This window comes from Clarias gariepinus, chromosome 3, assembly GCF_024256425.1.
Source record: "Clarias gariepinus isolate MV-2021 ecotype Netherlands chromosome 3, CGAR_prim_01v2, whole genome shotgun sequence".
NCBI lineage: Eukaryota > Metazoa > Chordata > Actinopteri > Siluriformes > Clariidae > Clarias > Clarias gariepinus.
The window spans coordinates 23,924,204-23,937,368 of NC_071102.1; the positions used below are offsets into that span (position 1 = coordinate 23,924,204).

The window sequence follows — 13,165 nt, forward strand, 5'->3', positions numbered from 1 at the left end:
GCAATCACACCGGGGATCTAATCATTTGGGAGATTTTAGTCTGTCTTTAGCAACTAACCTGGACAAGGCCTAGCACGATTCCAGGAACTTACTAGATCTGGTCAGGTGTGAACAGAATATCAAACAGCACCAAGATTAAAAACAATATCTTCATGAAAAAAAGTGTCCCGTATCACACTTTTGTTTAGAACAGCTCAGTTAAAACAAGAGCAACTGTCGCCATTTGCTTTCTAGATTCAGGATTCAGGATTACAGGCCTTAAGGACCCCTAACTATGCTTATGATCTGCTCGGATCTCATACAGAGAGAGATAGAGAAAGAGATAAGAGCCCACACACACACACATATACCAGTTTATATTACATTTATCTTCTTCTCGTTATACTGTAATCCATCACATGGAAAACTTTTCATTCACAGCTCCTGCTTCAATATTTCTTCTGTATGCCATCTCAGGGGAGTTTTCTAATCTCCTTTGCACTCTCACCTCTGTTTTGCTCATTAAAGGTCTAGACATGGATTTGTGTAAACCTGCTTTGTTTCAAGGGCGGTGTTTAGAAGCAGATTTTTATTAATCTTACTGTATATGGTGAACTGTTTATACACCCATAACCTGGCAGTCAGTTAAAAATATGCATGTGAATAGATGTTTAGCTGTTTCATACATATATATATATTAAAAACCTGAAACATTTATTTATGCCTGGGATTGCACTTAGTGTAAATGCCACCATAACAACCAGAGGCGGGTCCTGATAAAGTAAAACATGTAGATAGTATTAACTCAGCATATTAGCAAGGTTTTCGGTCTCAGCAAAATGCCATATAATTTCACTCAAACAGCATGTGCGTCTCAAAATACATTAAGATGCCTTTTACATCCTCACAACTAACCTTGTAATCGACGTGCGCCCGTCGTGATATTAGATGCGATTGCGAAAAAAGATATATAATATCAATACTTGCACAGTCTATCATCTGTCCTTTAGTGTCATTTGTATTCGAATTATTAAGTGCGTTTTCAGTCAATCTACTTTTAGATCTACATTTCTCCACCAAGGGCATTTGAAGGGGAAATAATCATAGAGTAAGCCCACCTCGTTCACACCACACTGAATAAACCAAGTATCAGCCCCAATGCAGACCAGACTAGTGTCTTTCTCTGTATTAACACCTAACATGCCTGATACATTTACTACATAAATCTTGTCACAAAACAATCAGCCTCAGGATCACTTCTTCACTTAACATCGTTCCATGTAGTGTTCTTAGATTTGCTGCACAACAATCTGAAATCTCCCTCTAGACATTTCTCAACAGCAAATGATCTGTTGTGGATACCGACAATAAAACCTTATATTGATGTCTTCTTATCTTTAAAAGACCAGGGGTCCCCGAGAGCCCTCCTAGTCCGTTTATACCAGGTGCTTGTAATCTTTTTGAGCTTTTATTATTATACGTGTGTAAAATGTACTCGGTTTCTTCAAAGGTGTAGTCTCACATGTAACAACCAATTTAACATAAACAAAGCCATGTACGCATTCTTATACTGAATGTAAGAGCATTCATGGCTTGTTGTTTAAAGGATGTTTAAACTAATTACCAACAAGAAACTCAGAAATTCATATTGTCTTCATGTGTCGACCAGTATTTGCGTTGTTATATACAAGGTTTATCATTGTTTATCAACAAGCTATATGTTAGATTAATATTGGATTATTGTTATATGAATGGAATCAAGTTCCTAGGTTTTAAAAGATATTCATAATTTGAATACTGTACCTTCATATTTTTTCAGTATTGATGCTGATTTAATTTTTTTTGTTATACATATAATACAGAAAAGGTGTGCGCCAATTTTATATATGCAGCATAACAGCTGTCTCACTTCAAACAATAATAATTTTAAATAAAATGTATTTATATTACTTTATTAAGTCTTGATACTTAAATCGGTGTAAGCTTCTAGAGGCAAATGACCTGTAAAAAACGTTTGCTCAAATTAAAGCATTACATGCTAAATGAAAGATTTTTTTTCCACAAATAAATCTGTAGTGTCCGTAACCGAGTCACATTCATGTTGCAATATCTTCGAAATTCGTATTGGTATTTTAGAATAATACACTTTTTCAGGTTTATATCTTTTCATGTGAAATCACATGAATAAACATCAATGAAAGATTTGAATTTTAAAAAGTTACGGACACTACATCAAAGGGCATAAAATTCTATTTAGCAAATGTGTTTCTTTTTATCTGATAAAAATATGAACGTGTATGCATAGTTACAAAAATATGAGGCATGAATCGGAAGGTAAGAAGCATTAAGTGTTATAAAAACCGGTGTTATGTGATCCTTCCTGAAAATTCACTTTTTTACCTAGGTGAGACACTTTTTAGCTCCGCTACCATGTTTTGGCCATTTATATACATTATACGTATATAAGATTTCTTACTTCTTTAATAAGCTACTTGCATATGTGCCTGTCTATTCATTTAGACATTTATATTATTTAATACATTGTGAATAACTTACATTTTTGGCTTTTGTATTTACTCTTGTATAACTCTTGTATTTGCGTATTTATGAATCTATTTAGATTTTTCTCTGAAGCCTCGGACCAGATTTTTATCGTGCGTTGGCTCAGAATTATTACATCTCCCCCACTGGGATACTGTGTTGTCTGAAACGGTTCCCAAACACTCACTGTGCCCCACCCTGCCACCGGAAAGTTAACTGTACCGCAATTTTCCCCAGAGTGCACTGCCACGCCCCGACCTCTTGTTAAACCAATTATACAAGCCAAGTCCTATATCTCCACGGAAATGCAACGCTTGCTCCGCCCCGCTCTCAGCCAGAGGCCATGAGAATATCTGCAGAACAAACAGACACACATTCACAGTGTGAATTTCACACAAACACACGCACACACAGATATACAGTACAGTCTCCCCTTCTCTTTCTGTGCAAGGAGTGGCGTATCGGCTGAGCTAGATTCATATTCATATTTAAACAGCATATTGATGTAACGTTTGAAATTCATCGTGGCTTTGGAGCCGCTCCCACCTATGCCCTCTAATTTGGAGGCTTATTATAGCTCAGCAAACGCACTCACGAATGCACCGAATTTTGGGCCACATGGGCACTTCAGGAGAGCACGACTACCCTCTCACACCGCAGCTTTTCAGGGACTCGTCATTAACAAAACCACATCTGAAACGGAGCGGAGTGTTATCTGTGGAGACTCTCAGGGATGTTTAAACACACATACACCCACGCAGACAGACTATCGTTTACATCCGCCTCTCCTCCAGCCCTCCCTCCCCTTATATGTCTGTGTGTGTGTGTGTGTGTGTGTATTTCTGTCAGGTACAGATGGGGAGGATTTCCCCTCCCCCAATCAGAATGGGGCATCATCTGAATTAACGTGCATGCACACACACACGAGAGAGAGAGAGAGACACAGAGAGAGACTGAGAGAGAGGAATAGTGTAAAGCTGTGACTGTACTGTGCTCAGTGGTTGTCATGGTGACTGTAGTGAGCAGGTAGAGAGCCGAGTCTCCTGGGAAAGAGCAAGCAGCATTGCACTTCTCCATCCACCCTCACTGTCTCTCTCTCTCTCACACTCACTCCTCCTCTCTCTGCGTCCCCCGATCTCTTTCCCTCTTTCCATTTTCTCTATAATTGGATTATATTTGGATCGGGTTCTACCTCACTTGTAAATCGCTTTGGATAAAAGCGCCTGCCAAATAAATAAATGTAAACGTATAATTACTGCTTTCAGTGTATTGAAAACAAGGTGTAGATGAAAAACAACCAAATATTGTAATAGCTTAATCATAATAAGCTGTGTAATTCACAAGCCTGTTCTGCCACGGACCTGAATCAAAGGTTCTATTTGTGTAAAAGATAAAGCCTTGGAGTATTGATGTTGTGACCCAGATTTCACCTGCTAGCATCCATCACCTTGGGGCCTGCCTCAGCGGCAGAGAAGTGCAGAGCAGTGGGTGGAGGTACAGAAGAGGAAGTGAGACGGTGCCATGCTTACGGCGGGGGTGACACCACTGAGCTACCTGCCCTGACACCTCTAAATGAACAGCTCTTTCCTAGATATATGCGCTGGTAATGTGCGCATTATTTTTCGGATTAAACTATATACAGTATGTTTGTTCAAATGTATAGGAGTCATTGATTTACATTGATTCACAACCGTTTCGTCATGCTTTTAACAAGCTCGTAGATACACCTTTTACTGGGATTTTATAAAACACTATAGAATACAGGAAGCCTAGAATTTTTTTCATAATGGAGAAAAACGATAGGATTATATTTCAATAGCAGCATGTGGTCATAATGGAAGAAATCATAACGCAGGATGGAGAAATAAAAGATCAAGATGCATCAAGATGCATTAAGAATCATTTTATAATCACATTATGGCACCTTGCATAAAAATGTAATCAAATCGTGGGATGCCTAGAGTTTTCCAGCTTGGCTACTAAAGCAAGCACAATGCACCGCTCTCTTAATAAAAGTGAGTAAAGCAATTACCAAATCTAAATTTTTTTTTTTTTTTTAAACATCCAAGTGAGACTTGATCCACCTTATGCATTTGTATTCTGTATTACACTTTTCTGGGGTATAATCTTGATTAGAAAAGATGCTGTCATGAGAAACCACATATCTTAGACATTTTTCCAAAGCCACTGCAAATAACAAATTGTGTCATTTTCCATCATAATTTCTACCTGATTGTTATTACAAATCCCACTTACTTTATATGAATGCACAAATATAAAATGACTATAATGATGCTAATATAGTGCAGCATGTCTCTTATTATTGTAGGACATGATTGTGTCTGTGTGGTCTGTAAAAAAAAGGAAAAAAAAAGTCAGGGGTAGAAATTCTCTGCTTCACACATTCCTCTCTCCCATTTTCCCATTTTCTCTCTCTCCTCCTCCTGTCCCTCTATGGTTGTCTTTGTCATCTGCAGCACAAAACACTGATTCAGTATCGACCAACATGAATTTAAGCACGCAACTACACACACACATACAGAAAGCACAGACAAAAAGGAAGAGGGTATGTATGCTTAGCAACATTTCTAGATCTAAATTAAACCCTGTTTTTTGGCAGAAAGGACTGTATAGGATATTGCACCAGCAAACTTCCTTTAAAGAGGCCTCAACATCTGACTGCTAAAATCTTTTCCCTGGACAAGGGTCAGAAGTTCCCTTTCTGAGCTTCAAGCCCAATCCGAGTGGTAAGATTGGAGGGGGGAAAAAGAAGAAAAAATGTGTCTAGTTAATGAGAAAGATTATCTATAAGATTTATAAAATTACAAAATTATTCTTTGTGCATCTTGATTTTGGTGTACTGTTAAAGCCTAAAGCATTACGAGATTTTCCATTACGATCACTCGCTGCTTTTTGAACATAAAACTATCGTTTTCATCCACCACGAAAACACAGTGCTTAATGCGCCCTATTTTTAAAAATATCCACTGAAACCTGAAAAGTCCATTTTGTCCCTCTTTCTTTCTATCCAGATCTCAGGAAATCCTCACGCATCTCACAATTCACAACCTGAATAAAGAGTTAAAAATTAATGTTAAGATTTAACCTTCACTCTATTATTTTTAAGCAAAAAAAATAAAGATAATATACTGAACTGAACAAAGTTCCATCGCTCTTCTTTATTCGTCATTTGTTTGTTTGTTTGAAAGTCAACATAAATAAGCTTGTAATTGACCTGTGAAACTAATGTTTAACTAAAGGGTTGCTTTAATCAGACTACTGTTAGAAAGCAGAGAGCATTTCCCACCCTACACTATTGTTTATTTAGTTGGAATTACATAATTGCACGCATTTTGCATTGCATGCAGTGGGGAAGTGTTTGCCCTGCCCATCTCAGACATCACACACACACACACACACACACACAGCAGTGCGTTCCACAGGTAACTCAATACCTTGAAGCCCACATGTGTTTACACCCTAGCAGTTTAGTGCGGTTCCGGATGGAGCCCACGTACAATATCTGGTCAGTTCCTCTCAGCCCCTGCGAGTCCCAATGACGTCATCCTCCCTCGCGCTAGCCCGCAGCCGTTCCGCTGCACCCCACCGCCTTGGCTATCTATTCTATTGCACCTACCCCACCCCTCCACCCTACCTCGGGCTAATAAACCCCGAATCCCACAACCACAGGGGCGCCACGGCCTCCTTTTATCCGACCAGGCCAAACGGGCGTAATTAGACGAGACGTGCTAATTATGGCCTATCCCATCAGCGCGCGCACGCACACGCACACGCACATAGACAGAAGCTACTACGCATTAACACACACACACGGACCAGACATGAGGGGGGCGCGGGGCAGTTTAGTGTGTGTGTGTGTGTGTGTGTGTGTGTCCCTGACCTATAATGCCCACCAGGCCAGTCTTAAAGCCACACGTTGGTGGTAACGGAACCCCGCAGGTGACGTCTCCACAGAGCCCTCGTGCGCACGCCGTGGTGTGTATGCGGTGAGGCAAAGAAGAAAAAAAACGAGCTTTACAACTGAGCACCACGCTGATAAAAATCATACACATACACACACTGCGCGCGCACGAACACGTACAGGTGCTGAAACCGAGGTCTCGCGCGGCCACGTTTGTCTGCGGATAACAATAGAGAGAGCGCGAGAGAGAGAGAGAGAGAGAGAGAGAGAGCGCGCGCGCCTGCTCGGCTTACCGACACTGAGTGCGCGAGCAGCAGCGCCACCGCCATCCAGCCCGGCAGCTTCATGGCAGCAGAAACACCGATCACCGGAGAGCCCGCGCGCCCCCGCTTCTTCTCCTCCAAAAAAGAAAAAATAAACAGAACAAAAAAAAAATCACTCAAATCTGGTCAGTTTTCGGGATCCGAGTTCAGTCGGGACATCCGTGCTGCTCTGTCCTGTCCTCTCCGGTCCTGCCCAGCCCGGGATCGTGCTGAATCTAATCCCCGCTCAGGCGACACGAAGACGGAGAGAGGAGCGGTGACGCACGGCCTGCCGGTCTCTCACTGAGTTTTGGGTCCTGTTGGACTCACAATTAGCAAGATCCAGCCCTCTCTCTCTCTCCCTTTCTCTCTCTCCTCAAGAGGCTGTGCGCCGGGCCGGGTGGGTTCTCCTAATGAGGATTAGAGCGCCCCCTGCAGCCCGCCCCGGCAATCTGTTACAACCGGGATTCTCGGATTCTCCGCTTATCCTGCCCTCTATCACAGCACGAGTGTGTGTGTGTGTGTGTGTGTGTGTGTGTGGATCTTGGGGGAAACCAAATGTCCACAATTCAGTATCTGACTTTGTTTTGAAGGCTTTCGAACAAATTTTTTTTTATGTTAGACTTTCATTTATACATTATATATATTCTATCTTTCCTATTGCACTTTTGTAAATTCACTCCCTCACTCATCGTCTACACTGAGTCTGGGGCCTATCCTAGAAGACAGGATGCCAATCCATCCATACACACTACAGGCAATTTGGAAACGCCGATTAGCCAATTAGCCTATCCTGTGGAGGAAACCCGCTAAGCATGGGGAGAACATGCAGACAGACAGTTCAGAGGCGGGAATCGAACCCAGACCTCAGAGGTGTGAGGCGACAGTGCTAACCACTATGCCACCGTCAATCAATATTGTAAATAATTTTTCTTTTTGTTAAGTTGATGCTAGGGATCTATTTTTTTCTATTGCAACTTTCGTACATTCACTCACTCACTCACTCACTCACTCACTGATCATCTACGTCACTTAATCCTGTATATAGGATCTGGTGGGCTGGAGCCTATCCCAGGACATTTAGATTGGGCGAGAGTGGGGGTACACCCTGGAAGGAGTGCCAATCCATCGCAGGGATCACACATTTTCACATGCTCATTCACATTTTTTTTTAAGTTACTGTTATGGTTCAATCTTTAACTTAAAACAGTGTTTAATTCATACGATTTATATTTTTCTTTTGTAAATTGTAAATAGTACATTTGTACACTTACCCCTAAATAAAATTTGAGTTAGAATTTAAAATTTGAATGTTAGATTTAAAGGAAAGGCTTAACATTAATTAGCAGCATGAATAATTATGTTAACGGAAAGTCTTTAAATGAATAGGATGATGACCGAGGGCGAGTGTGTGAGATGTCTCCATGCATCAATTTATGATGAATAACAACTGCTCTGACAGACAAGGATCCTGAATGTAAATGACAGGATTCATATTTTATCCTTCAGGTCAGGTTATGTGGATCACACAATTGAAAGACTCTGTACTTTATTGTCACTGTGTTTGACACAATGAAATTCTATTAGTGACATGCCAAGCTGATGCCTAAACATTAAAATATTACAGGATCTGTACCAATACAGATTACAATAAATAGAAAATAAATAGAGTAAAAGAAAAAGCTCCACAAGTGCAAAAACACAACACAAAAAATATTGCTTAGACAAGACGAAAGCCAAATATTGCACATTGTGGATTATTGCACATATTTTTGCATGTAAATTATGTGTGCGCACAATGTAGGAACAGATGGTTTTATCTTTGTTATTAGTCTACATAAGCTTTTATATAAAACATTTATATAATGGAAAGGTTTCCAAAGTCTAGTAACTGAAAAGTCATTCAGACATTATATATTATGTTTTATTAGTCAACACTGACTAAGCAAGGAAGACATTTTAAAATGCAGTGTCAGAACAGAGGAGGCACAGTGGCTCAGTGGTTAACACTGGTTAATCTTTTCTCTGGTGTCAATTTCGCTTCTGATCTGTGTGCATGATCCATCTGTGCTTTGTGGGTTGCTTCGTTCCCCCCCACAGGATACTAGATGTTGCAGTTACTTTCCAGAGTCCAAAGATGCGTATTTAAGGTTAAATAGTGTTTTCCGAATTGTCTATAGTGTATGATTAGGTGTGTGAGTGTGTGTCTCTGAGCCCTTTAAGTGGTTGAGTGGACACTAGGGAACTTACTTAGATAGGCTACAGACCCCTGCGAACCTTCACAGGATGAATGATATTGAAAAAATGTCCTAATCAAATTGTCCCAAGTTGTCCCTGTTGGGCTTTTAAGCAAGGCCCTTAACCCTCAGATGTATGAAGAGAAATAAATGCCTTACATGTATTAGAAACAAATAACTCCAGTTAAGCAGAATGATGTAGTTTTACTAACCATCCCCAACTTCCAAATCACCTGGTGAAATAAGATATATCCTGATACTTATGGCAATACCATGATCAAGAAGGTGTTTCGCCCAAGGCAAGGCAAGGCTCAGCCATTAAACTCAGCCTGTGCTGATTCTTGCAAATTCCCCAAATGTGGGAAGCTAGACTGCATAATTCCTCATAGTGGGGGGCTGCCTTTGTGCTCGTCCTGACATGTTGAGCAGTGGTGGATCACATGATTAAGGCTCTGGTGTACTAATTTGAAGGTCAGGGGTTCAAGCCATTAGCACCACCAATATGCCACTGTTGAGCCACGCCCTTAATGCTGTATTTTTGCGCTCTGACCTCAACTTCTAACTGGGATATGTGGATTTTTTTTTTTTTTAAATAAATCACTGTGCTGTAAGGTACATGTGACAAAAAATTGAATATTAATAATTTAAAATATAAATAATAGAAAAACTTAATAATAATGGACTAAGGGCGTGTTTCCTAGAAATTCCAAATCTCTATGAAGACAGGAAAAAGCAGCGATTATCTTTTAAATGTCACTGCATTAGAGCAAACTAATGAAAAACTTAATGAAGAAAATGACTCACTTGAATGTTAAGTTCTGATGCATTATGTCTAATAGCAAAGTAAATGCTAATCATGAAAAGGATTTATTCTGCCTTTTATTAGTCTACTCGTGAAAAGCAGAAGAAATGAGATAGATTGGTTAAATGTAACTCTAGGATAGTGTCATTATCCACGCTTTCACAGCTCAGAATAAGCAATCAGCCACACAGTGACATTACCAGCCAGGCACCAAGATGTCAAAACAAAATAAATCATCTATAAGGAATTACAAAATTGTAACTCTTACAAAACTATAATTACATCATCATTATTATTATGAACAATATTATCTAATGCTTTGAGCTCCATCTTCATTCACAGAATGCTTTGAAGGGGAACATGTATACACCTATTCATTCATGTAATTATGTAATCACCCAGTAGTGGTGCTGCAGTGCATTGCATTGCATAAACCCAGCCAGATACGGGCCAGCTGCTCCTGGTACTGTTCATGTCAAGCATCGGAACGCAAAAAAAACGTGATTTCTGTGTCTCATGATTGTTGGTGCCAGATGGTCTGGGTCGAGTATTTTTATGAATAAGGAGATCCTGAGAGATTCATGCACAGCATTCTCTAGAGGTGACTTAGCATGGTGAAATAAAAAAATAATAATAAATCCACTGAGTGGTAGTTCTGGGGATGGATAAGAGAGGTCGACGGATAATTCCCATAACGGTTCGAGCTGACAAAGGCTTTCATTATATATCACATAATAATAAAATTCTTTACACTTTTTAGAGACCTATTATCATCATTATCTATACAGGGTCACGGAGCCTATCCCAGGAGACCTAGGGCTTGAGGCGGAGTACACCCCGAACAAGGTGCCAATCCATCGCAGGGCACACATACACACACTCATTAACACACTGTGGGCAAATGTCTTTGGACTGTGGGAGGAAACCGGAATAACCGGAAGAAACCCACCCAGCACAAGGAAAAAAAACTTCATGCAGGAATCAAACCCAGACCCTGGAGGTGCAGAAAAACAGTGCTAACCACTAAGCCACCGTGCTGACAGAGACGCTAAAGGTTTCCTTTATGGGAACATATTACCCTCAGGTTCATCTCATAATATGGACTATAAAGTATGTGTTTAACAAAATGTTAATGTTTGCAGCACCAGTCTGTGAACATCATTTATTTATTTTTTGGGGGGATTTAGTCGTGTTTAATTCGTCCCCGTCACTAGGGGGCCCTACATTAAAGCTACTACTACCACTCAGTCAGGAGGGCCGAACGTGTTTTCTCCGAACCATGTGACGACAGCTGAACGCATCTTTTCGAACTGCTCGCTCACGGACCGTTGGGGGCGGAGTAACACACTCAGAGGACAGCGCTATCGGCTTCTTCCGCTTGCGTGAGCCCACAGGCACCCCTGATTGGCTGTAGCTCTCATCCCTCCCCTCTGAGAGAGCTCGGCCAATCAACTTTCTCTAGAGTCCTGGGATTACCCGGGAATCGAACTCGCGATCTCCAGAAGATAAAGGATGATAGGACAAGCACTTTACCACTGCGCCACTCGGAGGCCCGTGAACATCATTTTTGAAAGCTCAGAGAAACAATGAATGGATTTGCGAAGCCTAATCCCTGGAGCCTATCCCAGGAGGCTTAGGGCACCTGGACAGGGTGCCATTTCATCGCAGGGCACACACACATACATACACTCACACACCCGAGTACCCGGAGGAAACCCACCGAGCATGGGAAGAACATCCCAGGTTCAAACCCCACAACCACCAAGTTGCCACTGTTGGGCCTTTGAGCAAGGCCCTTAACCCTCAACTGCTCAGATGTGTAATGAGATAAAAATGTAAGTCGCTCTGGATAAGGGTGTCAGCCAAAATGCCTAAAATGCCTAAATGTACACGAGACGGGAATCGAGCCTGACCGGGAATCGAACCCGGACCCCGGAGGTGCATAATGAATGCTCTTTTTTTTTGTACAAGTCCATAATGCACTACTAATCCTTTTTAATAATGAGGAGTGAATACTGGTACCTATATACCGCTACAGTTTGGGCCCTTGAGCAGGGCCATTATCCCTATGACAATTAAAAGCTTCTTATTCTGAAAAGAAATTGGCATGATGAACAGAATAGATTTTTTTTAGGAGATTGCATTATCTAGTAATAAAAATAGTAAACATGGAGATTTGTTTAGGTGATATAAACAGTTATTAAATAGAGGAAAGGTTATACCATGAGGCAGTGAAACCACCAGGGGATCCCTGTAAGGATCCTCTTTATTTTCATATCATGGATACTTCAAGGTAAACTCCAGACTTGATTACATGATTGATACAGATTTTTCAGCTGGATTGTCACGATAAAGGTGCTTTTCTAATGCTTGTCCAAGCATTCATTATTTTCCTGGCAATAATAAAAACTTCCAAATAGAGTGGCGCTACAAATCCTCAAGAGAATAGAGAAGAAATTAGCTAAGAATTAAATGTTTACACCAGATATTTTCAATTTATCATCAGACTTTCTCTTGCACTGTAAAGTTTATTTAAGGGTGACTTCATGCAGTCGGCGAAAAAAAGAAGAGCAGCTTTCCCAGGACACATGTGACAGAACGGGTCTCAGGGGACTCGGTGCCTTGGCATGTCTTCTAAGTGCTCAGTGGATGACACATACTGCGGCTTTCCAGCTGGCCGGATTCTTATGACCTGTTATATAATCGACTAACCCTAAAAGAGAAAGATCTTCATCAGATTACACTGACTTTTGGTAAATAAATTATTATTTTCTGTACTCTTCATTTGAACAGATTTGGGTCTTGTTTGAAACTTTAATTTAAAAAGTTAAAGTATGAGCATCTGCTTTGCATTTACATTTAGCCACTTAGGAGATGCTCTTCTCTAGAATGACTTACAATTTATGTAAGTGATGCAAAATGTAAGATGACTCTGTAAACAATCTCAAAGATAAGTTTACACACATGCTAAACTAGTTGGGCATTAGTGGCACAGTCGCAGGCTTCTTGCTAGCCACTAGGGGTGCAGTGCACGCTGTCCCAAGAACCTAACAGGAGCTGCTAAAAGAACAAGTGCTGGGTAGTGACAAAAAGACATTTTAAAAATTAGTTGTACAAAAGGGCGGCTTAAAATGTGCCATGACTAAACCCCATCTTAAAATCAGTGGAGCTACAATTAATAAAAAAAAGATTCCCCTGCAAATCAGTTGTAACCAAGATAGAGACCCTCATCACCAGTGTGACGACCTACAGCCACGCAAGGTTTTACACCAATGACTAAAAGGCTTCTGTCCAATAAATAGATATATAAATTACTGTTTATAAAGATCATATAATATACATACTGTTTATGTACATTTAGTAATGTAAATGTGATGCATTT

At 40.5% G+C, this 13,165-nt stretch overlaps 1 protein-coding gene across 1 annotated transcript in view; it reads right to left on the reverse strand.

The window, feature by feature from the left end:
* sdc3 (syndecan 3) overlaps positions 1-7,100 on the reverse strand; it is a 37,518-nt gene extending 30,418 nt beyond the window's left edge. Inside the window, exon 1 of the mRNA XM_053492884.1 lies at positions 6,736-7,100. Coding sequence (XP_053348859.1) covers positions 6,736-6,789 — 54 coding nt within the window. The 5' untranslated portion in view covers positions 6,790-7,100. The remainder of the gene's footprint in view (positions 1-6,735) is intronic.
* Between the last annotated feature and the right edge of the window lie 6,065 nt (positions 7,101-13,165).